We start from the raw sequence: 27,693 nt of genomic DNA, 5'->3' as shown, positions 1-27,693 counted from the left end.
TATATTGGTGGATGTACTAGTCATCCCAGGTTTTTCCCCCTGGTCGTGCGGCTTCACGCACTAGGGCCCTTTCAACCGTGGAAACTGAACCCATATAGCCCATGAGTGGTTTAGGACGGAAAAACTACATGTAATACCCTGAGCCTGGTGCCCGGAATGCCACACGATGCTCATGACCCTGAAGGACCACAAGCTAACCCTTATCAGGTTCCTGCTGCAATAAGTGTATAAAAATACTAAATAATGCGGAAAACTGGCGGAAAACTTGCAATAAGGTTCAAAACGTCTAAAATACTCAATGCTGAAAAACTGAATAATGATACATCTGTCTAAAAAGCCTCTAAATTGTCTGAACTATAGAGTTGATGGGACATGTCCCCAACTAACTCCATCTACTGAGAATAAACTGAATCTAATGTAATATTGAAATAAGAAGCATCCTCGAATGATGAGGACTCACTGCTACGTCTAGTGCTGCTGACTGAGACTGTACTGCTAAGGGTGCTCTGGATCTCGCGCTTCTGAACCTATGGTATAAGACACCATAGCGCAAAAGAAAAGTATGCATCAGTACTTTGAATGTAGCAGTATGCTAGATGAGGTAAGGCTAAATGCAAGGGCTTATGCATGAACATTACTTAACTGAATAACATGAGAGTACCGAATGGGAATATACGCATGAATGCACAAACAAAAACTAAAATCGCAATAAATCTGAATACTGAGGTCTGACTACTGGTTTTTGAATACTGAATTACTATGACTGAGTCTACTAGTACTGATATATGAGTTCACTAACTCTGGGATACTGAATAACTGAATCTACTCATAACGATAATGATTGACTATATTTGAGATCAGGCCTATCTAGCAGGTGATCTCTGAATCTGCTAATAACAATAAGGAATAATTGCATCTGAGATCAGGCCTATCTAATGAGTGATCTTTGAATCTACTAATGATGATAATAACTGACTGGAGTTTGGGATCAAGCATATCTAGTGGGTGATCTCTGGCTCTGTGGAACTATCTAAGTTCCTCACTTAGCTGAGTGACTATATCTGACAGTCTTGATTTTTGAGTTCTACTCTGAAGACTAAGACTGAAGCTGTGACTGTGGGATTTCTCACTTAACCGACATGCCCCAAATCTGAACTAGTGGGTCCCAACCTGTGACCCCATCTGGAAGGGCGTTAGTACCGTGCCACGGGTAAAGATACTGCTATGGTCAAGCCTCTCTAACGGGTGACCCTGAACAGGAAGTCAAGCCTAATCTAACGGGTGACTCCTGGAAGGTAGCCAAGCCTTATTCTAATGGATGACTCCTTATCATGCATTGGCTACGCATTTTTGGAGTTCAGGGACTATTACTAATAACTCTGCCTCTCTAACGAGGAAGTTTCATCCCTACACTCTCTCGGTGCTAGTTCCTACTCGCAACTGAAAGACACTGAAATAATTCTTAGACTGTACTAGACGGAGCTGAATCTACTACTGATTCTAATACTTGACTGATCTGACTGAGTTCACTTGATTTCATTGTCTGACGGAATACTTCTGAATTCTACTAATTGTCTGAATGCCACTGAGTTCTGTTACTAACTGAGTTCATGAGATTACTGAGTTTTTCTGAGATCTATACTGAAGACTGCGCTAGATTAGACTGACACTGAGATATGGTGAGCTTTCTTAAGTTCTGTAACTATCTGAAGTTTACTGATCATGACACGACTGAGATTATCTTGAGACTGACACTAGCTCTAGTAAAAAGTTAAATTATCAGGTATAAATATTTCCAGGACTCAAAAGCATAAAGGTAAAACATAACCATTCTTGAATAATCATGACAATGGACTTTTATTCACCATACAATCACTAAAGCATTTCTTCAAACACTTGGAAAACTTAAAACATGTAAAGGTATAGGTATACATACTAATTTCTCATAATTTATTCAATAAGGAATTCATAGGAATAAGAATACATGCAACATATCATAATATTTTCACTAAGGCCTTTCGACTAACACTTGGCATGCATTACGTGACACATAATTGGGGATTTCATACTTAACATATTGTCATGACACTATTTCCTTCACATAAGCATTCTATCAAACATATGGGGAGCATGCTTTGGTTATACAACAAATACTATACCTAAGTATCATGATTACATCAACCAACTTGCAAATTTAGGGGTTTAACATGGACATAATGCAATTCAACTCATATCACGATTAAAGCTTGCAACTTGTATTCTAAAACATGAATCATAACTCAATAATAACATGATCATGAACTTCAATTCACAAAATCACGAAAAACTCATAAATGTATAATCTTGAATTTAGAAAAGGATTCTTAAAATTCTTGGGTGGAAGGAACCCAAGAATCAACATCTAACATACCTTAGTTCTTGATTCAACAAAGATTGACGGTGAAATTTCTTGAATTTAAATCCTCAATTGAAAATCATAACTTGTTCTTGAGAGAAATTAAGAGAAAAAAAGTATATTTTGGGTGAAATAATGCTGAATCTCATGTTTATGGGGTTATGTAGGATGGGGAAATGACCCTTTTGCCCTTAGAAACATGAAATTGGACTGCTGAAATTTTCAGGAGCATGCTATGGAGCATGCATCGTATGCTCCAGTGCACCAAAATGGAGAGTGCTCTGTATGCTCTATTTCACCCCCTAGGGGTGGACTGGAGTGTACGTCGCATGCTCTAGTGCGCCGAAATGAAGCATGCTCCGCACGCTCTACTGCACCCCCCAGGGGTGGACTAGAGTGTGCGTCACACGGAAATCGCATGGTGTTGCTATTTCAAAATCCAAAAATTTCCTAAACGAATTCCGAACTCACCCAAGATGTACTATTGACTTGCCCCAGCATGAATGAACTTGAAAATCACCAAACAAAGGTCGGGAAGTCATTGAATAATTCATCAAAGTTTGAAGGCTTGTGAAATAATGAAGTTCTAACACTTAGCCAAATTTTCTAATTGTGAAGTTTCTCTTATCATGCTTTAAAAAACTTTAACGACTAGAAAAATCTGCGGCGTCTTATACTACACAGCTCAAGTAAAGGTATTAAATGCATGCTAAACACAGTTTCCTTTTCCAACATGGTTATATATATGTGTGGTTGTATGCATATGGTTGATTTACTTGGTTTTCACTTGTTGACATTATTTTATCCTTATCCCGAGTACATGCTAGCGTTCACCCGCTAACCCATTTTCGGGCGGCTATATACTCATGCTATGTAGGAACAGGCCATTCTACTCCTCCTACATAGTGATTAAATCTGGGATCAGCATTTGGACTGAAGTGGTGAGCTTCCATCTTTTTAGAAGGCTCCATTTCATGTTATGTATATTTTAAGAATCTTGGTTTATTTATTAATCTTGGTTTTTAGCTATGGTCGAGGGCATGTCCCAACTAGGTACTCTTTGATCGGTCTAGAGGCTTTATATATATATATATATATATATATATATATATATATATGCATATGTTGTGATACAAGTATGATCATAATCATGACACTTTTGAGTATTTTTGAAGACTAGTCACTAAAGGGCTCTTTTGTTATTTCTTTATCATTTGTAATGTTGTATAAATAGAACCTTGTAGAGTTTATTTTATTAGTTTATGCTTGATATTGAAGACACTACTCTTGTGAGAGAGAGTTCTCAAAACTGAAATTAGGGCATAGCATAATGGTGGATTCTCTTGTGTGTTGCAAAGCTTGAGACTTTGGTGCTTTGAGAGGTGGATGCCTCTCTTGTGTCATTATAAGAGTTAGGTGTTTGTTGTATAAAGTGTTAAAGGTCCAAGAGTGAATATGCTCTTGGGTTTTTAAGACTACATCAACACTTGTCTAACTACCTATCTTTGTTTCTTGTCCTAATCTTGTAGTTTGTGTTGTTGTTGTTCAAGCCGTTTGGTTATTGTGGTTGTAACATTGTTGTTTTTCATTTTTATTGTCATGATATAGTTTGGTTTTCTGCTGCAAATTAGGTGTTAAACACCTCATTACATGGTGTTCTTGAATCCGAGAGGGGTCACCAAAAGAGGTCCATAGTTCCTTCAACTAGTGGACTGTTTTGGTGTTTGTTTTCTTGTGTTCTTGGTCCGTCTTGTATTATTTGGTATCAAAGCAAGGTTTGATTTTGTTCCAACAAAATCAATCTTGGGATTGTTATCTTGAAAATAAAAAAAAAGTGAAAAGAAAGAAAAAGAAAAAAAGTTATTGTTCACATTTTTAGGGTCTTTCAAAAAAACTTGATTTTTGTGTTTTTTTGTGTGTTTATAGTGTTAGATCCTTGTTCCCTAACACTATTAGAGTCTATAAATTGTAAATCCCAACAAAAAATAAGTGTCAAAATCGAAAATCTCGCCCCAAAAAAAACTAAACCCGTTTTTGACCCTAGGTCAAATTTTGAGTTTTTGATTTTGTGATTTTCTTGTGTTTTTAGTATTAGATTTGTGTTCTCTAATACTATAGGAGTATAGGGTTAGAATTTTAGCTAAATTAGAGGTTATTTGAGCCATCCACCATTCTTAAGCTTGAGTTTGAAGAAACCTAAAGGTGGGATCTCATTGTGGGAGGTTGTTTTAAACTCACGTGTGTTTTGTTTTGTAAAATTTGTATTGTATTATTGTGTGTGGCGTTGTGGACTAATTGGGTGTCTTGTTGGACCGTAACTTGAAGGGTTATTTTTGGTATAACCACAATGGAACCCGAGGCTTCAAATGCTCAAACAATGGATAATAATGCCATCAATCTCATTTTGGCTCGCCTTGAAACTATGTCCCGAGATGTGGCTAGGTTGAATGCGGGTCTTGAGAAATTAGATACGATGTGGCATCAATAAGTGGGAGATTAGAACGTGTGGAAAGCCAAAGGAGTCGACCTTCTACACCTCAAAATAATTCCCCAACTAATACTCCCAGGACCATGCACCAAATGTATATCCACCAATTTCCACAAATCCAACCAATCTCTACTCCCGAAGCCAAGAACAAGATAGACCAAACCATCCTCCACTCCACCAAGTCCAACAAGAAGGGCTTGGATCCCAAATACCACCACCAAAACCGAACCCTCTCATCCAAACTCCACTTGACCAAAGACCTCACTATCCAAATCCAATCCCACCACTACAAGCTACACTTAACCCAAATAGACCCATCCATGTTGAGGGCTATAGTAAGGGAGAACAACATAGTGTTTATGGGTCGTATGATGATGTTTACTTGAGGGAATAAAGAATGAAGGGTAGACATGGGGAGTTAGACCGAGAGGTGAGATATGGCCATCCAAACTGAGATGTAGGTCTCAATTCCATCAAAGTGAGCCTTCCCGTTTTCAAAGGTGAGAGTGATCCTCAAGCCTACCTTACATAGGAGTCGTCTTGTGACAATATCTTCCAACTTAATGATCTCACCGAAGAAAATAAAATTTACTATGCTATAACTCACTTCGAAGGGTATGCTAATACATGGTGGGTGTATGTTAAACGGTTTGGGAATGAGATGATTGGGGGACAACCTCCTCCTTGGTTTCGGTTGAAGAACCTTATGCGGCAATGATACTTGCCCGAGACTTATAGGCATGAGCTTCTTGCCAAATTATATAATTTGAGGTAAGGGAGCAAGAGTTTCATGACTTACGATGATGAATTTCAACAATGGATGTTGAAACTTAACCACCGAGGCGAGCAAGTAAGTCATGACATTGTGTGCTTGAAGGTTGGGTTAAACAAGTATATCTCTACTCGCACGACGCTTCACAAATTCGACACCGCAGATGGAATCTTCCACGCAGATTTAGAGGTTGAGAGGGAGCTCAAAGAGAACACATTCATGGCTACCCAACCCGAGGCCACTAAGGGTTTCCAAAAACATCCTCCAAGGTATGAAGGTATTGAATTCTACTTCCAATCCCAAGGAGTTTTAATGCTTCAAGTGTCAAAAGTGGGGGCAAAAGGCTAGTGAGTCCCTAAACCAGCGGAATATGATCCTAAGGGGGGGTAGATTGTACTATCTTAGAGAAGAGGTGGTCATTGAATCAATTAAGAATGTTGATAAACCGCAAGACGGAGAGCAAAAAGAAGCCAAAGTGCAAAATGAAGAGTATGGAAAAGATGTGTGGCTGGAAGAAGGAGATTGTGAAGTGCCTTTGTAAAAAAGGCGAGCCCGTGAATTTGTGGTCAAATTTCTCTCATGATGGAGAGGATAATACAAGTATGATCATGATCATGACACTTTTGAGGATTTTTTTAAGACCAGTCACTAAAGGGCTCTTTTGTCATTTCTTTATTATTTGTAATGTTGTATAAATAGAACCTTGTAGGGTTTATTTTATTAGTTTATGCTTGATATTGAAGACACTACTCTTGTGAGAGAGAGTTCTCAAAACTGAAATTAGGGCATAGCATAAGGGTGGATTCTCTTGTGTGTTGCAAAGCTTGAGACTTTGGTGCTTTGAGAGGTGGATGCCCCTCTTGTATCATTGTAAGAGTTAGGTGTTTTTTGTATGAAGTGTTAAATGTCCAAGATTGAATATGCTCTTGAATTGTTAAGACTACATCAACACTTGTCTAACTATCTATCTTTGTTTCTTGTCCTAATCTTGTAGTTTGTGTTGTTGTTCAAACCGTTTGGTTATTGTAGTTGTAATATTTTTGTTCTTCATTTTTATTGTCATATTATAGTTTGGTTTTCTTCTGGAAATTAGGTTTTAAACACCTCATTACATGGTGTTCTTGTTGTGTTCTTGAATCCGGGAGGGGTCACCAGAAGAGGTCCATAGTTCCTTGAACTAGTGGACTGTTTTGGTGTTTGTTTTCTTGTGTTCTTGGGCTGTCTTGTATCATGTTGGATCATTGTAATTGGTTTTGGTTTATGGTAATCGCATTGGTTTGATTGGTTATTGGGTGGTGGATTTGGTTAGGTTGGTCTCGGATATAGACTTATCCCAAAGTCGCCACATTGGTAAACACACTATCTTGTTATATGTTCGAATTTTTACCGTCTCAAGGTATGTGTCAGGAGGTTGGGTTGGGTAACGGTAGTGGTTCCCAGTCCTTGTTGGACTTGAGATTGCCCATTACGATAAGGCCCTAGTTCGAATCGTGTCGCAAATATAAGTCAAGATCAAGTTCAACGAAATTCAAGATCAGGCTTAAAGGTCCTTAAATTTATATTCAAAAAAGAAGAATCAGAGAATTCATAGAGATTGTAATACTCATATTGAAATTAAGTGCTACAATTATTGCTATATTCTTCTGTTTTGATTATTATTTTCTCGGTGCGCATGTTATTGTCTACAAATTCTGACACGCCAAGTAGGACAATTTTTATTTTTGTCGAAACATAATTTTATTGATAAAAGATATCTTGGCAACAAATTTTAATGTGATAGAAAATAACTGAAATCACAAATAAAATATGAGTAAACAAAGATTTTATTGGTAACTGTGGGTACAATTTTATTCCTCCCTTAATTCCTCTTTGAAATTCTCTGTGACTCGAGGGCCACTATATTTCTCGAAACTGAAGGACAAAATTGCATATTTGCATATTTGATTTGTGAGCAAAGAGATGAAAGACAAATTTGATCCCACTAAATATGTCAATTTATTTGCAACAAATTTTAATGTGATATAAAATAACTGGAATCACAAATAAAATATAATGATACAGAAATGTTATTGATGAATATAAGTACAAATATGTTCCTCTCTATCTTTTAATTTCTCTATGATACGAGGGCCACTAGTAGCATATTTTCTATAACGTCGGATGATCTCTTTGTGAATACCCAAATGTTTGTAGGATATTCGAGATGTCCATTCAAGGGAATAGGTTACCCTTTAAATAAAGGTGATTTAGTGTTTAGGGTAGAATAGCCTTCAATTATCCTAACAAGATTGGACTAGTCTTAATCACACAAAATTTTGATGTCTACAATGATCAACAAAAGTTTATTATCAAATTTCAAGAAAATAGAAAAAGAAAATAGCTAAAATATAAGCACGTAAAGTCTATCTCCCTTAAAAAAAAAAAAAAAAATTCACTTGAAGAATTGTATTAACCGCGCAATTTAAGGTGTAAAAGTTATATAGTTATAAATTTTTGTATTTTTAAGAAATTAACAAACACACAACTAATAATTTACTTCAAATTTTAGGATGGATTAAAGAATTGGTTATAGATAACTCAAATGGCACAAAATAAAAGAAAAAGGAATTTACCTTCTATTGAGCAAAACTCCCAAAATAAGCAGATAGTTCTTATCAAATAAATCGAGAATTTCTGACCAACTGAAGAGAAAATGATCAATGAAGTTATTTGTAATTGTGTAGTATAGTTTTTTCAATATATATAGAGCCATAAAAAATATGAAAAGATTGTACAACTTTTTCCGTTAGTAGTTTAAAGAACAAATTTAATAAATGCTGAAATATCAGAAGATTGGAACCAATGAAATTTATAGCAATCCTTTTGCAAATATTACTTTTAATGCATTATTATTCAATTAATGAAAACTCACTATCAAAAATACAAATTATATGAATTTGGCTTATATAGTACAATTAAACATTTAATCAAAAAAATATTTTTTTTTTTTGTGATAAAGGTGTTTTCTTTAATTTAACTTTTAATAAAGGAGTTTCTTATATATATATCTATATATAATACAGTGAATTGGGACAGCAGAGACATAAAGGAGGGAATAATAAGGAAATCAAGTCTGACACGTAAACTCCTCTTTTAACACTAATTATTTATTCATTCATGATTTAAGTAATTAAAAATAAGGATAAATTAGATAAAACAACACGTTAAGTATCCTATATTGCTTAAAATCTCATCTCACTAAAGTAATTACGAAAATCTCTTCTAAATCTCTAAACAAGTTTTTTTTTCTGATACATAACACACAACTCCTATTTTTAAGCCTTAAATCACGTTGACGTAGTTGCAGATAAGGAAAATGCTGTTTTCCTTAGAAAACATGGCTATTAAATCATTAATCATTAAGCAATAAAAGTTAGCAATAAATTCAACAATTATTAACTTTCATTGACAAAATTCCAAAAATAAGCAAAAAAAAGAAAGTCGTATTTGTGTTATGGCCATTGGTTGCCGGAAAAATTTCACAAACAACCTCCATTAACGTACTTCTCTATAAGTCTGTTGTTGAAGTTGCAGAAAATAAAAAGTTGTGAAAAGAGACCCAAAAATCGTAAAGTTTCGTTCTTCGTTCCTATTTCTTACTTTTTACGGTATGTCGCTCTGTCATTGTCTGATTTTTGGTTGTCTGATTACAATCAAAATTGTGTATCTGCTTATCGTATTCTTACCCCTGCTCGGTAGTTTTGTAGCAGGTTGTTTCGGACGTTTTCTAGGAAAAGAAGGAACCGCTACACTAACCACTACATGCATTTCATTCTCTTCAATCTTCTCTTTGATTGCTTTTTATGAAGTCGCACCGCGAGCTAGTGCTAAAAATAATCACATCTTTCTGTAATTTGTTTTACTTAAACCCAAAATAGTTTTTTAAGCAAATAAACCTTGGCAGACAAATACTTAGATATATATAAAGAATTTGTAGATATAATACGATATAAAATTATGCAAAGAACCCTCATTTCACTTCAAGAGCTCGATTATTCTAGCTAAGATGAACAACAACAATATAGTTAATGTATTTGTACAAATGGACTTTGGGGAGAGTAGGTGTACACAGACCTCACCCCTACTTCTGAGATGTCATCTACCTAAAATGGACAATTAAGCGAAAAAAGAAGAAAATTGTTACAGTTATCTCAACATATTCGGAATTTGGATTCTTTCTTCATCTTGTGATACTTCCTCCCTCTTTTGAGAGAAATGAGAAGAAGTCTATGTTGAAAAGTTGCTCAAATCCTCACAGTCAAGAAATGCTTCAAATCCCCTATATGAAGAACATGTGGTCCTAATGCTACTTTCCTGTTTCCAAGCCCATCATGTACACTCAAATGCTTGCAAACATCTACATTGAACTTAACAACCCTTTCTCCTTGTGGTGTCAAATGGACTTTCTCGAACCCCAACAAATGCTTCTTAGGTGCATTATGGGCTGAGGGTGGTGAAGTGAATAAGAGAACTGTATGACTTCCACTTATATTCCCTACATTTTTTACTGTAAGATGAATGTCAAATCTCAAATTGCTGCATCTTTGCTCAACCGCATCGATAGACTTGCACTTTGTCAAACGACAAGTATGTTTTGCCTCAAGAGGAATGGAGACAAATTTCGGGGCTTTATCTAGGTGGTGGTTGAACTGAGAGTAGCTTAATCCATGACCAAATGTGAAAACAGTTGGACCGGTATAGAACCTATAAGTCCTGCCGGGGTAGTTGGTGGCGGGATCTGGCCTCATGTTCATAACAGTCATTGGAACAACATCTACATATGATTGTGGATACCATGTCATTGGGAGCCTTCCACCTGCAAGATACCATGAAAACTATAAGGCACTTTGTCATGGAAATGAGTTATATATAGGAAAGACCAAGATCATAATTTGATGCTTGTTGGAAATTAAAATGAGAGACAAACTTGGGTTGTAATATCCAAAGATGACATCTGCTAAGGCAGCACCACCAGCCTCTCCAGGGAAACCAACCCAAAGAATGCTTGTTATCTTAGGATTGTCGACAGCAAATTGTACGTCCATGCCACCTCCAGACATAATAACAAGGATTACAGGTCCCTTGGCAACTTTAGCAACCTCTGCTACTAGAACTGATTGCTGTCCTGGAAGAGTTATATTAATTCTGTCCAGGCTTTCTCTTTCAATCGATTGATCAGATCCCATTATTAAGACCACAGCATCAGCTGTGGATGCTATTTGCTTAGCATCATCAATTTGGGCACTGCTGCAAGACACATCAGCACATCCAGGCTTATAGATTGTGGCAACAGAGGCTGTTAGGCCATGCAAGGGAGTTGTGTACTTGCATGGAGTGCCTGCATAAGCCAGAATTGATTAAGAAAACCAAGTCTGATATGAAATCTTGGTAAATAAAGCATTAAGTAATAACCATATATAACGGTTCTGAAAGATGATTCAAATGTACCTTCATAATTGCCTATCATGGTTTTGGTCACATTAGCATTAGGACCAATGACTGCTAAGGATTTGATGGCAGTGGGAATTAAAGGTAACGATCCTGCAGTATTTTTCAGCAAGACTATTCCTTGTCTTGCAGCTTGACGAGCAAGCTCTTGGTTTTCTGGGGTGCAGACATCTTTAGGGCCAAGGTTTCCATAAATGTGGTTTCTTGGATTGCCATCAAAGAATCCAAGTCTCATTAGTGTAGCAAAATTGTTTGAGATAGCTCTATCAATAACGGATTCATTCACAAGTTTTTGGTTAAAAGCACCTTGAGTATAATTTCTCAGCCAAGATCCACAATTCAGGTCCACCCCTGTAACATAAAAAATATTTAACAGATTCTTTACACTGTAATACATAGATAAAACCTTGAGGTAGAGGTCAATATTGCAGAATATGCATTTTGATTGCCTAAGCTCTCAAAAGTACTCACTTTGTCCAAATTTACTTTATAGTGTTGACTAGACTTGGAGTATAAAATGATAATTTGACATCTAGTGATAGTATAATAACAATTTTAGAGGAGTTAGGATTATTAGATTTGAAATGCATTATTCCCCAAATAACCAGGCATAAGAGTCGAAAATGGCGCACCTGAATTTAGACCCAAAGCTGCAGCCTCCTCTGGTGTTTTGGTGTAGTGTTGAGAATTAAAAATCACTTCTAATGAATCACAATCCGTGACTATGTATCTGCTTTAAGCATACTTATGTAAGTGCGTTGATTCATATAATTCTTTGAATAGCAAAAATCAAGAAAGCATCAAATTATACCCATTTAATTTCCATTCTCCCCTTATAATCCTAGCAAGAAGGTCTGGATCACCACAGGTTGGCTTGCCATTTACTTTATTATATGAACACATCACACTGGCTACATTTCCTTCAAGTACACAACTCTTGAATGGGGGTTGAAATGTATCATCTAAATCTTGTTGTGTTACCTACTCACAAAAGCAACCATCTTATCTTATTATACTAAAATAAATTGAACTTATATACACTGATAATGTAACTTAATTTCTTGTAACAGGTTATATGTTAGTGTATAGAAGTGAAAATTGACCAAAAGAAATGGTCAAAATGACTAAAACATTTAAAGTGAAATAGAAGAAAAAGTGAAACTTACCACAGCATTGAAATTGTATCGTTGGATTCCTTTCCAGTTATCAACATCATAAGCTGTATAATGCTTACAGCAGGCAGCAACCTTGAGCTTATCTTTATTACCGTCATCTGTTTGTTGCAAGCCTCTGACATAGGCTGCACCATACTTGCTGGTGAGTGTTGGATCTTCTCCTGGAGTTTCTTGGCCTCTTCCCCACCTGGGATCGCGAAAAATATTGACATTGGGAGACCAATATGTCAAACCTGCTAAACCGACATTATACATTGCCCTAGCCTCGGTGGACACAACCTGTAAGTAGAGGCGGATTCAATATTTAAAATGATTCGTTCAAAATTTAGAGTTTCTTGAAAATAGGGGTTCAGTACTTTATTTATGCCACTTTTAAGGGTATTTCACACGCACACATATGATGTGCACTAAAAATACTGAGTTCAGTTGAACCTACTTAACACTATAGGGTCATTTTTACATGCAGGAATTAATGTTTTTGATATGTTACTCTTTGACTGTTTTCTGGGAGTTGTAGCTCATAAAAGTAAATCCTTATATTTCCTATTAAGAAGTATGAATGAAGTTATTTTCTTGGGATTTGTTGTGAGCTCGAGAGGAGTCGAGGAGGATGAATCTAAGATAGATTCCATCAAGAATTGGCCAACTCTGAAATCCACTGGTGAAGTAAGAAGCTTCCATGGGTTGGATAATTTTTATAGTCAATTTGTCAAAGGATTTAGTACCATTGCCGCTCCCTTGACTGAGGTGATCCATAAGGATAAACCTTTTAAGTAGGGCGATGAGCAAGCCAATGCATTTGAAGCTTTGAAGGCTATGCTTAGCTCCACCCCCTTATTGCAATTACCCAATTTTGATAAGATGTTTGAGATTGAATGTGATGAAAGTAAGGTAGGAATAGGTGTCGTCTTAATGCAAGATCATAAACCTATTGCCTATTTTAGTGAAAAGCTCAAGAGCGCAACTCTAAATTATTATACCTATGATCTAGAGTTATACGCCATGATTAGAGCCTTGGGTAATTGACAACATTATTTGTGACCCAAGGAGTTTGTGATTTGAACTGATCATGAGTCCTTGAAACATTTTCGGGCTCGATATAAACTCAATAAAACACATGTCAAGTGGATTGCTCTCCTAGAGGTTTTTCCTTATGTAATTCAATATAAAAAGGGAAAGAAAAATGTGGTAGCCTATGCATTGTCTAGGAAGCATGTGCTTATCTCTACATTGTCTTCTAAATTGATGGAATTTGAGAGTCTAAAGACAATGTACCCTGATCAGGATCCCACATTTTCTCAAATCTATCAAGATTGTGAGACATGGTGTAGAGAATGGTCGGAAAGGGATAGTGCTTCTATGCCTTACTCCAAGTTTGATGGTTTCTTGTTCAAAGAAAAAAAGTTGAGTGTGCCCTCTAGCTCATGGACATAATTGTTTGTAAGAGAGGCACATGATGGGGGTATGATGGGTCACTTTGGAATTGACAAGACCCTTGAAATCCTAGAGGTACAATTCTATTGGCCTAAGATGTGTCAAGATATTGCTAGAATTTATGGCCTATGCATGGATTGTAGATGTGAAAAATTTCACCTTTTCCCTCAAGGATTATATACTCCACTACCTACTCCTCAACGCCCATGTCTTGACATCTCTATGGATTTTGTTTTGGGATTGCCTAGGACAAGGAGGGGTAGAGATTGCATTTTTGTTATGCTTGATAGGTTCTCAAAAATGACCCATTTCATTCCATGTCATAAAATTGATGATGTTGCTAATGTGGCTTATTTGTTTGTTGAGCATGTTGTCAAAATACATGGAATTCCTCGGACCATTGTTAGTGATAGGGACTCTAAGTTCCTTAGTCACTTTTGGAGGACATTATGGGGTAGGCTTGGCACCAAATTACTTTTCTCAACATCTTTCCACCTATAGACGGATGGGAAAATAAAGGTGGTAAATAGAACCTTGGGTTCTATTTTGCGCAACTTAGTTAAAAGAGAAATGGCCTCTTAGGAGGACCATCTACCTCTAATCGAATTTTCTTATAATTGTGTTATCCATTCGACTATTGGTATGACTCCCTTTTAATGTGTTTATGGTTTTAGACCCCTTACCCTTTTAGATCTCACTTTTTTGCCTAGTGATGTTGTGATAAGCTTAGATGGAGACAAGATGGAGGAAACCATGAATAAGTTGTATAAGAAGGTAAGAATTCACCTTGAGAAGAAGAATCAAGAAGGGGCCAAAAGAGTAAACAAGTGAAGAAAGCGACTTGTTCTTAAACCGGGTGATTGGGTGTGAGTGCACCTTCGGAAGGATAGGTTTTCAAGCCAAATAAATCCAAATTGATGCCCCAAGGTGATGGTCCATTTCAAGTACTTGAAAGGATAAACGAGAATGCCCATAACATTGACCTTCCTTCGGAATATCAAGAACATAATACCTTTAATATGTGTTATCTTTCACTCTTTTGACATGATAGAAGATGATCACCCTTTGAATTTGAGGTCAAATTCTTCTCATGATGGAGAGGATGATATAATCCAAATTATCTCCAAGCCATTCACTAGAAGTCAAGCCCGGGAGCTTCAAGGAATCCAAGAAATGTTCATGAAGCGGGAGGTACTTGAAGAAGCCTCCTTACCATCAAGAGGGTGTTATTTGTTGATGATCGCACTCATATTGGTCCAAGGATTGTTTGAGGAGGCAAGCAAAGGGAAAATGGGGCTAGAAATCCCCTTGGAAAGGAATTACTCCCAAGGCACTTTGGATTCGCTTTTCATCCGCTCTAGCATTTCAAGAGTGGATCAAAACAGCCCCTAGTGGGTCTTTTCTTGCAATTGAGTCACTTTTGGGCCCTAAAACTATAATAATTAGCCTAAACTATAAATATTTTTTAGGCTAGCTCATTCTTTTAGTTTTTCTTAATTATTAATGAATGTTTCCCAATTGAGTGAGAGTATTGAAAAACTTTTGTTGAACTTTGGTTTACAAACGTTAGTTTAGAGGACATTCATCCCCCTGTTTGTCACCATAGGAATTAGGTGATCGGTTAGATTGTAACTAAGGGTAGTGGAGTTTGACATACTCTTTTGTTCTTGGTTACTTCTTTTCTTGTGTCTAATTATCTATCTTATCGATTATCTTTACTTTTTCATATCGTCTTTAGTTTTTATAGTTCGATTTCGTATTAGCAACGACGATGTGGCGTATCAGATTCAAATACTCTAACCTTTGCGGTAGACTTGGGCTGGGGGCTTCGCCACCGGGTTAATAGTGAATCCCATACAGCTCGTGGGATATTTTTCAGATCTATAGGGTATACCATCTAGCTTAGAAGTAAGACTAAAAGTCAAGTTGAGATTTAAGCATATGTTTTGAAGCCTATTAATTATGTCCATGTATTTCTAGATGTTTTACCATGACATTTTTTTATGAAGTGATCTCACTTATATTTTATATCGGTATTTTGTTTTTAGATTGTTCTACGTACCAGTATATTGTGTATTGACCCCCTATATTTCATGATCTGAGGCTCAGTCCCGCAGTCCCTCTAAGCAGTAGATCAGTGTCAGGCATCTGAATTTGGTGAGCCTCCCTTATTTCAGAAGGCCTTGTTCAATGTGATTTTTTCATTTAGTTTTAGTTCATGGCATGACTGGGGGACTTGTCCCGGTTTCAAACAAATTCTTGCTTTTAGTTTTAGTAGAGATTTCACAGACTTGTTTTCTAGATGGTTTTGAGTCTTTCTGAACTTACTTTTTGCATTGTTATGTTGAAATAATAGTAGCACCATATTTATGGTTTACTTCTGCATTATGATAATAGATGAATTATGCCTATGATTACAAGTTAGAGGGCTCTCGGGCTTTCCTGAATCGGGATGTCAGTCCCAGTCAGGGCCTCGGTTTGGGTCATGACAAACTTAGTGTCGATAACACTTCTTAAAAATGAGTTTAAGTGTGTATTTATTTTGGAGAAAGTTGTAATAAATAAGAATGAAATATAGGTAGGATGGGGCTACCTCAATGAAGTCCTTTTAAAACTTGATATAACGACTGTTGAAATGAATAAGGTTGAGGCTTCTTCTTACTTGCTTGAGTTAAATGATTTGTGGCATAGTTGATTAGGATATATCAATTATAAAACCTTGCAAAATTGATTAGTTTTGAAGTATTGCCTAACTTGGAGTGTAATAAATCTAAGTGTCAAATAAGTGTTGAATCGAAGTATGCTAAGCATCCGTATAAGTAAGTTCAAAAGAATTTTTAATCCCTTAGACTTAATTCACATATATATATTTGTGCTATGAAGTCAATGTCATCTCGTGGGAAAAAAGTATTTTATAACTTTTATTGACGATTGCACAAGATATTGTTATGTTTATTTGATGAATAGTAAGGATAAAGTAATAGAAGCATTTTGGCAGTATAAAATTGAAGTTGAAGATCAATTTGATGAGAAGATTAAAATGATAAGAAGTAATAGGGGCGAAGAGTATGAATCTCCTTTTACAGAGATATGATTTCAAAATAGAGTATGCAGAGTGTTGAGAAGTTTGATGAATATCATGATTTGTACGCGACCAGACATAGCATGTGTTATTACTAAATTGAGTCAGTATACGAGTAATCCCCATCAAACTCATTAAATGACAATGAAAAGAGTTTTGGGATATCTAAAACATACTCAAGACTATGCTTTGCATTATAACAAATATTCTGCAGTAATTGAAGAATATGGTGATGTAAATTGAATCACCAAATCAAATAAAGTAAAATCCACAAGTGGATATATAATTACTCTAGGTAGAGGGGCAGTCTCTTGGAAATCATCTAAACTGATATGAATTGCTCGCTCTATAATGAAATTTGAATTTATTGCATTAGATAAAGTCGGTGAAGAAACTGAATCGCTTCGTAATTTCTTGAAAAATATTCCTTATAGGACTAAACCTTTGGCACTTGTATACATACACCGTGATAGTCAAAGCTACGATAGGTAGGGCAAGGACCATGATGTATAACGCTAAATATCTTCATATAAGATGGAGACATAATATTATTAGAGATATACTCACTAATAAAATTATCACAATTGATTATTTGAGGTCAAAGGATAATGTGTTAGATTCATTAACAAAAATCTTAACTAGAGAAGGAGTTGAGAGATCATTGAACGAAATGAGTTTACGACTTAGGATAAGTCATCACAGTAGTAACTCTACTGAGCAGACTGGAGATCCCAAGAGCTAGGTTTAAAGAGATCAAATAAAGTTGTGACTGACACTTCAACATTATCAGTATACCCCATTCTCATGATGAAGAAAATGTTCAGGAAACAAGGATAAGACTTATGGTTTAAAACTTTTTAATGGTTTCTAATTTTGGCAGGTTTGACCAAATAGTTTGATCTAGAAGATTAAATATTTAGGAATCACCTATGTGAGGGTGGAGTGGAAGCCGCTTCAAGGAGAATTATAGTAAAATCCTATTCTCCACGCTTTCATGAAACCAGAAAGTGTTATTGACTGAAACGAATAAAATCATGAGAATCACAAATAGCAAAAGGCTGGTTGTGTGATTTGTGTAGTCTAGATGTTCATTAAAGTTCGACTGTTCAAATATATTTCATAGAATGATTGAACAAGTGCATCCGATACAGGTTCACTACGAAAAGTTCAAAGAGAAACCTACTTATCCAGATGCAATTAGTCTTTCCTTGTAGATCACATATTTGTCCTTACATTTTTTTGATGAAATAGTCATTTCTCATTCGTATAGGGGATTGTTAGATTTTTAAAAGATGTGGATGAAAATGAATAGGTATTTTTTCAAAATGACATCAAGAGAGGATGCAATTTTAATAGGCACATTTTCACTTTGGATGATATGACCTTTCTAATGGGTTGTGACTTTATCGAAAAGTTGCACCTTTTCCGACGAGTTGCACCTTTATGAAGAGGTTCACCTTTCTGAACTATTGCTTCTCTTCATAAAACAACACCTTTATGCTATAAATACGTGATTTTTTCCTCAGGTACAAACATGGAATTTTGAAGAAAAAAATCCTCTCGTTTCTTGAAAAACTCTGGTATAATTTGCTACCGTTGAGCGTATTCATAGTTTGACAGAGTTTGAGGTACCGCTATTCGGTCAAAGTAATTAATTTTATTCTGGGAGGATACATTCCATAATTTCGGATATTTGAGAAAAATAATTTCCTTAAGGACAGACATTGAATTTGATGGTCTTGAATCTTCCTATCTCCATCTCTTTCTAAGCGTTTGATTTTCTTATTTTATTTATTTTATGGCTGTTCATAAGTTGGGTTGAACTTATTATTAAAAGTTCAAAGTTGTGAATACAGAGTTACAGATCTATTTGATTGTTCATACTTTAGTTTGAATATGTGTTTGAAGTTTATGTTGTAAAATTCAGATTTTATTAAATTCGAAAAGCAATAGGGTCTGAGAAAGATAGAGTGTACATAGTCCATATCACTACCTCAGAGGTGAAGTAAAGAGGTTGTTTTCAATATACCCCGATCAAGACAAACCAGTTTAGAAAATGACGTAATATAAGAAACAAGAAGCAATAACTACTATCACAAAAACCGAAAATAACCATAACAAGAAGCTACCACCAAATAATACTATCCTCGATGTTAACAAAAATTCACAAGCTAATGAAATTTAACCTGATTTAAGAGTTAAGAAAACTACATTGCAAGCTTGAATCATTCTAACATTTACGTATTTGCACAATGCATGCGTCTCATCTCATATTTTGTTTATTATTAAGGAAACAAGCTCTGATGATTAAATTCCTTCAACTAAAAATGGCTACCTACTCTACAAAGACGAATAATACGTCTAATTTTTTTATTTTTTTTTTGTGGAAATCAACTTAACGTATGACAACATCTAGGCATATATATAGAGAGAGAAAGAAATGATCCGTATTAGCACGAGGCCAATATTATGAAAAATAAAAATGTTAATATAGTTTTGTCAAAGTAACAAATATTATGATGAAAATATCCGGTCTAATTTTGGTTCAAACAAATACATAATCTATTGATTTTTTTATTAAATTCTTAACTTTAAATTATGAAAGAATATAATATGGAAAAAATGTTCTTACTAAAAAGTTTTATTTTTATTTTTTATTTAATTTTAAGGGACATTAGTCTTTCAATTCTTAAAAAATATTTATTTATATTTAAAAAAGAACTAAATTTTAAAGATATTGTTTGATCAAGATAGTGTATATTGAAAGCCCTGAAAGAAGACCTTAAGATTGTCTTAGAACACAATCTCCGACCCCTGAAAATTTGCATTGACTCCCAAGATGTCATTTAAATGCTTCTAAGTGACAATTTATTATATGATTCAGCTATTGTTGAATGCGGGTCACTGCTAAGGAACTTGGGTGGTCCATCAGTCCAACATAGCTATGAGGAACAAAATAAGGTGGCTGACTTGATGGCAAAAAAGGTGGCTTACTAGATTTTTTTTGGCAAAACTCATGTATATGTTACTCCACCAGCTTTTGTAGGAGTGGTTTTTTGGGAATACCTTGCTGGAACATGTTACAACAGAAATGTATGTAATAGTAGGGACATCAGTTCTCAACTCCTTTCATGTATATTTTTGTGCCAGATTAAGGCTAATTGTACTAAACATTTTAATTAATTAATGCATTCTGGTTTACCGGAAAAAAAAAAAAAACCTACATTTATTGACTCAAATATGTAATTTACAAAAAAATTTCTTTTCACGTAAAATTCTCTAATATTTGAAAAAGTGAAAAAAGAAAATGTATGCCAATATTTAATCAAACCGTTTCATATAAATTTAAACGAAAGAAGTATATTTTTATTCAAAGTCCATCATATAAATCTAAAAAATGAATGAAGTATATGTTTTTATGTTCTTGCTCTTTTCTTTTTTTCTTTTTTTTTTGGTAAAGTCATCTTAATTATTAAAAAGAAATTAAACATATCGTAAGTTCATATTCTTTTAATGTTAACCAAATTTATTAATATATAATTGATCAAGCGATGGTAAAATCTTATTAGCAATTTATTTCAACTTATTAAATATATCTCCATCTTTTTTACGTGGTTCATATTGACTTGACACATATCCTAAAAATATTTATTTAAAAATTATTTTACTAAATTAATTTCACTAATGTGTTTGAAAACTTAAATTTGACATTTAGAATTTGATATAGTTACTAAATAATTGCAAGGTTAATATTAGAAGAAAAGAATAAATATTTTTTAAATTTCTAAAATAAATAAGGTAAAAAAATATCTTTTATATATTATTTTAGTATAAAATTAAAAGAAATACATAAAATTATTTAAATTTTAATTATAATTAATTAATATAAATTATGTTTTTTTTAAATTACTTAATTTATGTTAGATTAGAAAAGTTTCAACGTGTTCCACTATATTCAATGACATTTCTTCATGATTTCTAACTTAAATAGGAAAGGATAGGTATTTTTGAAGGGCATGATTTGTAATTTAAATGAGAAAGGGTGGACATTTTTTGGAAGTTGTTGTAAAGTTCAAATTTAGAAAACAGAAAAGATAATCCATGTCAACAACATGATCTTGTAAATTATTTTAATGACTATAATACCCTCAACCGTCTGTGTAAATGGCTTTAATTAGTCATGTTGAGGGCGTCCTTCTAATATATATATATATATGTATATATATTCTTCACGTCTTGGCTAACTATCTTAATTGTGAATGACGATATATTTGTTGATTTTTGTATTTCATAGTAGTATTTTACTTGTTAATTCTAGTTGTGTTTTGACCTTTTGTGTTGTTCTTAGTAGTTCTGAAGTGTGGACTTGATAGTACTTTTTTGGTTTGCATTGTCGTCTAAGTTTGTGCTCTTAGTGTTATTGATCGGTGTTGCTTCTGGTGGCTGTAGTTGATGGTGTTGGTGAAGGGTCATATCTTCGGGCGAGGCTTGGGCCGGTCGAGGATGGGGTCGTGGACTAGGGTGGGGGCAGGGGCAGGGGGCAGGAAGGGTAAAGGGGCTAAGGATAACTATAGGTTGAGAGTAAGGTCGTGGAACATAGGATCTTTATCTTAGAAGTCATTAGAGCTAGTGAAAATTTTTAGGAAAAGACAAATTAATATATCTTGTTTTCAAGAAACCAAATGGGTAGGTTCTAAGGCGAGGGTAGTCGATGGTTATAAGTTATGGTACTCAGAAAGTGTGAGGAACAGGAATGGTGTAAGTATTTTAGTAGATGATAAGATTAGAAAGAAAGTGGTAGAGGTTAAGAGGATCAACAATAGGATGATATCGATTAAGCTAGTTATTGGAGGGTCTTCTTGGAATATTATTAGTGCGTATGCACCACATGTAGGCTTGGATAATAAGAAAAAAAAAGAGATTTTGGGAGGATTCGGACGAGATGGTGAGGAGTGTCCCCAGTAATGAGAAGTTTTTCATAGGAGGGGATTTCAGCAGGCACATAGGGTCTTCTTCCAAGGGTTATGATAACGTGCATGAAGGATATGGGTTCGGTGTAAGGAAGGATGAAGGAGTGGCACTTCAGGATTTTGCTCGGGTATTTTGATTGGTGGTAGTTAATTTACACTTTTCCAAAAAGGAAGTTCACTTGATTACCTTCTGTAGTTCAGTGGCTAAGACTCAGATCGATTTCTCACTTCTTAGAAAAGGAGATAGGGGTATGTTTAAGGATTGTAAAGTCTTACCATCGTGAGTCTTTCGACCCAGTATAGGCTTTTGGTGATGGACTTGAAGATCTTAAAGGAGCGGAAGAGGATAGGTATGGAGGATCAACTGAGGATTAAATGGGGCAGTTTGACTTTGACCAATTCACTGAGTATAGGGGATAAGTCGATGGGGAGGAAGACTTGGGTAAGTAGAGGGGATGTAGATAGTATGTGGGATGAGACTGTCAATTGTATCAGGGATACAACTAGAGAAGTGTTAGGGGTCTCGAGAGGTCATTTGGGAAAGCACCAAGAGGACTGGTGGTGGAACATAAAGGTGAATGGGAAAGTGGAGGCCAAGAAGAGAGCGTATGCAAAGTTGGCAGAGAGTAAAGATGAAGAAGATAAACGGAAGAATAAGGAAGAGTGTACGATTTCTAGACGAGAGGAGAAGTTAGTGGTCACGAGGGCTAAGGATACTGCTTTCGAGAGTTTATACACAACGTTAGATAGCAAAAGTGGGGATAAAAAGTTGTAAAAACTCTCCAAGTTTAGGGAGAGGAGAGTTCGGGACCTGGATCTGGTGAAGTATATTAAGGATGTGGATGACAAAGTTTTGGTAGAGGAAGGTTGTAATAGAAAGAAATGGTCATCTTACTTTTATAAGCTCCTGAATGAAGGAAGGGATACTAAAATTGAGGGGATTTCAACGGGTATATAAAGTCTTTTTCCAAGGGTTATGATAATGTGCATGAAGGATATGGGTTCAATGTAAGAAAGGATGAAGGAGTGGCACTTCAGGATTTTGCTTGGGTATTTTGATTAGTGGTAGTTAATTTGAACTTTTCCAAGAAGGAATTTCACTTGATTACCTTTTGTAGTTTGGTGGCTAAGACTCAGATCGACTTTTTGCTTCTTAGAAAAGGAGATAGGGATATGTGTAAAGATTGTAAGGTCTTATCGTCGTGAGTCTTTCGATCCAGTATAGGCTTTTGGTGATGGACTTGGAGATCCTAAAGGAGCGGAGAAGGAGAGGTACAGAGGATCAACTGAGGATTAGATAAGGCAGTCTGACTTTGGCCAATTCACTGAGTATAGGGGATAAGTTGATAGGGAGGAAGACTTGGGGAAGTAGAGGGGATGTAGATAGTATGTGGGATAAGACTGCCAATTGCATGAGGAATACAACTAGATAGGTGTTGGGGGTCTCGAGAGGTCGTTTGGGAAAACACCAAGAGGACTGGTGGTGGAACATAATGGTGAATGGGAAAGTGGAGGCCAAGAAGAGAGTGTATGCAAAGTTGGCAGAGAGTAAGGATGAAAAAGATAAACGAAAGAATAAGGAAGAGCATAAGATTGCTAGATGAGAGGAGAAGTTAGTGGTTATGGGGGCTAATGATGCTACTTTTGAGAGTTTATACACAACGTTAATAGCAAAAGTGGGGATAAAAAGTTGTACAAGCTCTCCAAGTTTAGGGAGAGGAGGGCTCGGGAAATAGATCAGGTAAAGTGTATTAAGGATGTGGATGGCAAAGTTTTGGTAGAGGAGGGTCATAATAGAAAGAAATGGTCGTGTTACTTTCATAAGCTCCTGAACGAAGGAAGGGATACTAGCATTGTATTGTGGATTTGGACCATCCCAAGAGATTTCACGATTATGGTTATTGTAGGTGCATTAAGGTTGAAGAGGTTAAGGGGCTATTCATAGGCTGCGTAAAGCTAGAGCGATGGGGTCAAATGAGATTTCAGTGGATTTTTGGAAGTGCATAAGAGGGGAATGTATGGAGTGGTTGACTTAGTTGTTTAACATAATTTTCAAGACGGTAAAAATGCTTGAAGCTTAGAGATAGAGTAAAATAATTCTATTGTATAAGAATAAGGGTGACATTCAGGATTGCAACAATTATAGAGGTATCAAGTTATTGAGTCACACTATAAAGATTTGGGGAAAGGTGGTAGAGTTGAGGGAAAGGAAGAAGGATTTGCATATGGTGTTTATCGACTTAGAGAAGGCTTATGATAAAGTTCCCAGGGAGGTTCTTTGGAGGTGTTTAGAGGGTAGAAGTGTACCTATAGTATATGTTAGGGCGATTAAGGATATGTACGACAAAGCCAAAACTCGGGTTAAGACTGGGGGAGGGAACTCTGAGCACTTTTTCGTCTTGATGGGGTTACATCAAGGATCGATGCTTAGTCCGTTTCTTTTTTCCTAGGGTGATAGATATTTTGATGCGATATATTCAGGATAAGGTGCCTTATTATTTACTTTTCGCGGATGATGTAATCTTGATTGATGAGACATATAGTGGATTTAATGCTAAATTGAAGGTTTGAAGGCAAACTCTTGAGTCTAAAGGGTTTAGGTTGAGTAGGTCTAAGACGGAATATTTGGATTGTTAGTTCAGTGAGGTGTCTCATGAGTTCGATGTGGTTGTTAAGCTTGACACTCATTCTATCAATATGAGAGATAAATTCAATTATCTGGGGTCGATGATTTAGGAGAATGGAGAGATTGACGAGCATGTCACTCATCGAATTGGGGTAGAGTGGATGAAATGGAGGCTCGCCTCCAGTGTCTTGTGTGACACAAAGGTACCTCCCAAACTTAAAATAAAGTTCTACAGAGTTTTGGTTAGACCGGCTTTGTTGTATGGAGCGGAGTGTTGGCCTATTAAGAAGACTCACATCTAGAAGATTAGATGAATATGGCAGAGATGAGAATGCTTCAATGGATGTGTGAGTGTACTAGGAAAGATAGGATTAGAAATGAGGCTATTTGAGATAGGATGGGAGTGGCTTCGGTGGAAACCAAGATAAGGGAAGTGAGGTTGAGATAATTTGGTCATATAATGAGGAGGAGCATGGATGCCTAGTGCGGAAGTGTGAGAGGTTGGCTAAAGATGGTTTCAAGTGAGGTAGAGGTAGAACGAAGTAATATTGGAGAGAGGTGATTAGATATGACATGGAGCAGCTTCAGCTTACCTAGGACATGACCTTGGATAGGAAGTTGTGGAGGAGGCGAATTAGGGTAGAAGATTAGTCTGAGTTTAGGATGTTGTATGTTTTGGTGTATTACATGGATTATCTTGCTTTTGGTATTATTGAATATTTTAATTTCTATTGTATCTTGTCCTATTATTATCCCTTATCTTATCTTAGATTGCTTTATTTTGAGCCGGGGTCTATTGAAAACAACCTCTCTATCTCATTTTTGAGGTAGTGGTATGGACTGCGTACACTCACCCTCCCCAGACCCCACTTGTTGGAATATACTGGATATGTTGTTGTTGTGTGTGTATATAATCCATAAAACCAGACGAACGTATATGTCAATTTCCAAAAATACAGCTAAAGCTTTTAATAGAAAATCTGGAATAAAAGGATGGCATTGAAATAATGGGCGTGGACGGCAACGTACATCTAGAATTGGACATCGCTTTCTAAGCATTTATAAAAAGAAATTCCATCCTTTTTCAAAAAATATTCAAATATAAATCTAATGGTTTAATGAATCTTGAATTCTTTAAGAAATGCAAAATAATAGAGTCTTTGGACAAAATTTCTTGCAAAAATACGATAAAAACAGTTATGACTTCGGAAAACATTACTGGCCAAAGAAATATATAAGGACGATTGGAGCTTTATTTCATAAAAATACTATAGATTTAACTTATATAAAATATACGGATAACGTAAAGAATTTTTAGCATGCTAGCCTATCGTGACAGGTAATAAGCCTCATATATCATAAACAGTTACCTGAATTTTATATCTTATATATATGACATGATTGTGAAAAAAAGTCTTACTAACACAGAATGTTAAACTAAAAATCAAGTAAATGCTCGAAAATATGGAATCAATTCTTACTCAAAAACTAATCAGAGATTACCTTTCCAATAGTTTCAAACAAGGTGACATTGAAAGAAGCAGAAGTGAGAATGACTTGAGGGAAGCTTGTGGCACCTGGAACAAGACTAGAGAAATGTACTCCTGGACCAGTATATGCAACTCCATGTAAGGCCTCAGACCACCATTCATACTTTGGTATCCCAAGCCTACTCACAGAACCTGCACCACTCACCAAGAATCCAATCTTTTCTGGCAATGTCAATCTTTTCACCAGATCATTCACTCTGGTTTCCACCGTCAAGGATGCATCACAAAATGTTAAATTCCCCAGCCCAGGATTGCCTGTGATATCACAAGCGAAAACAGGAGAATTCTGTGCCAAGACTGGCTTGAATTCTAACAAAAAAGAGCTAAATATGAAACAGAGGACAACAGAGTAGTGGTTATTAGATAAATAGGCCATCCCTAAGTTCTTCAAAACCTCTCTAACAAAGAGAATGAAGGCACACGCTACAAGGACTAAATGAAATGAGAGGCAAATGTTAGTGTGAGAGGAGGATTGTTATTGATAGAGTGGAAGAAGTAGAAAAGACTTGCATATGAGTGGTGCAGTAATTAAATATACATCTTGTTTTGTAGTAACCCGTGATGGATAACCACAACGGAAATTTTCAGGGGTCCCTTTAATTGTGATTTGTTTTATACCATACATGTACAAAAATCTTCCAACTTCAACAGTTTCTCTTCTCCAATTATTTTCTGCAAGATGAAGAAAAGGGTAAAAATGGGGTCCGTGAATGATTTCTACTTTTAGTGGCCCGTTCCTGTTTCGAGTTTCTATAACAACTTTGTCCAGACAGTGACTGATTTGGGTTTCAAGCTTTTTTTAGTGTGTAAAACTACAACAAAATAAGGAATTGGAGAAACAATTTGTATGGATTTATTAGGAAGTTGATGTCTATGTAAATTATTATATAACACAGTATATATAGAACCAAGAGAAAGGTCATTGCCGTTTTAATATTTATTTCATATGTTAGTGTCGTGAAAGATAGGAGAGGCTCCTTTTTCGGTTGTGTAGTGGATAGTAAGCCAAGCCATGAAGGAGAAAAAGGACGCACACAGAGTGAGTTGCGTAAATGGACAGAGTAGACACAAAACAAACACTTTGGCTGAAAACGTAGTATTTGTCATGAATGTCCCCCATCTATTTTTACAAAATTTAAGTTTTATATATAGGCAACATTGAAAATATTTTACGTTATTTTCGTTAAATGCTTAAGTTGGACATGTTCGGAAAAGTAAAAAAATTAAGTATTTACTTACTCCCCTGTTTAAAAAAGAATTGACCTACTTTTCTTTTTAGTCGTCTAAAAAAGAATGATTTCATTTTTTGACAATACTTTAATTTCAATTTTCCATATGGCATATTTAGGACTACAAGATTAAGGACATTTTGGTACATTTGACACAACTTTAATTTAAGCCCACAAGATTTATTTATTTATTTATTTATTTTAAACTTTGTGTTAAGTCAAGGTGATTATTTTTTAAACGGAGGGTGTACATTATTTGCATGCATGCCATATTTTGTACTTAGACTTCTATGACGTAATTCAATATAATTAAGTATATATATTTCATTAAATTACTTTAATCATTACAAATTGATGTAAATATGATATATGGTAGTGAGTATTAACCAATTTATCTTGAATCAATTTAATTCACTATGCAGCGCTAGCATATATTTAGGGGTTTGATCCGAACCTCCTTCATAGAAAAAAATATACTATTTGTA

The 27,693-nt window shown here is 35.5% G+C and overlaps 1 protein-coding gene and 1 long non-coding RNA gene across 2 annotated transcripts; both read right to left on the bottom strand.

The window, feature by feature from the left end:
- Positions 1–276: 276 nt before the first annotated feature.
- On the bottom strand, positions 277–8,520 carry LOC107863020. Its single transcript, XR_001672072.2, has 2 exons — positions 8,268–8,520; positions 277–527 (listed from the first exon to the last, which is right to left on the bottom strand). It is a non-coding gene; the product is annotated as an uncharacterized LOC107863020 (long non-coding RNA).
- Positions 8,521–9,606: 1,086 nt separating this feature from the next.
- On the bottom strand, positions 9,607–26,898 carry LOC107863019 (beta-xylosidase/alpha-L-arabinofuranosidase 2). Its single transcript, XM_016708771.2, has 7 exons — positions 25,933–26,898; positions 12,309–12,596; positions 11,954–12,123; positions 11,775–11,872; positions 11,143–11,493; positions 10,622–11,032; positions 9,607–10,510 (listed from the first exon to the last, which is right to left on the bottom strand). The coding sequence occupies exons 1-7, from the start codon at positions 26,353–26,355 to the stop codon at positions 9,939–9,941; spliced, it is 2,313 nt and encodes a 770-aa protein (XP_016564257.1). The 5' UTR covers positions 26,356–26,898; the 3' UTR covers positions 9,607–9,938.
- Positions 26,899–27,693: the final 795 nt, after the last annotated feature.

This window comes from Capsicum annuum, chromosome 5, assembly GCF_002878395.1.
Source record: "Capsicum annuum cultivar UCD-10X-F1 chromosome 5, UCD10Xv1.1, whole genome shotgun sequence".
In the NCBI taxonomy this organism is placed as follows: domain Eukaryota; kingdom Viridiplantae; phylum Streptophyta; class Magnoliopsida; order Solanales; family Solanaceae; genus Capsicum; species Capsicum annuum.
This window is presented reverse-complemented; position numbering and strand designations above follow the sequence as displayed.

Coding starts and splice junctions, on each gene's coding strand:
- LOC107863019 (XM_016708771.2), bottom strand. CDS start 26,355: ATGGCCTATTTATCTAATAACCACTACTCTGTTGTCCTCTGTTTCATA. Junction 12,597..25,932: donor TGTTTGAAACTATTGGAAAG/GTAATCTCTGAT, acceptor CTCTACTTACAG/GTTGTGTCCACCGAGGCTAG. Junction 11,494..11,774: donor AGCTTTGGGTCTAAATTCAG/GTGCGCCATTTT, acceptor TTTATGTTACAG/GGGTGGACCTGAATTGTGGA.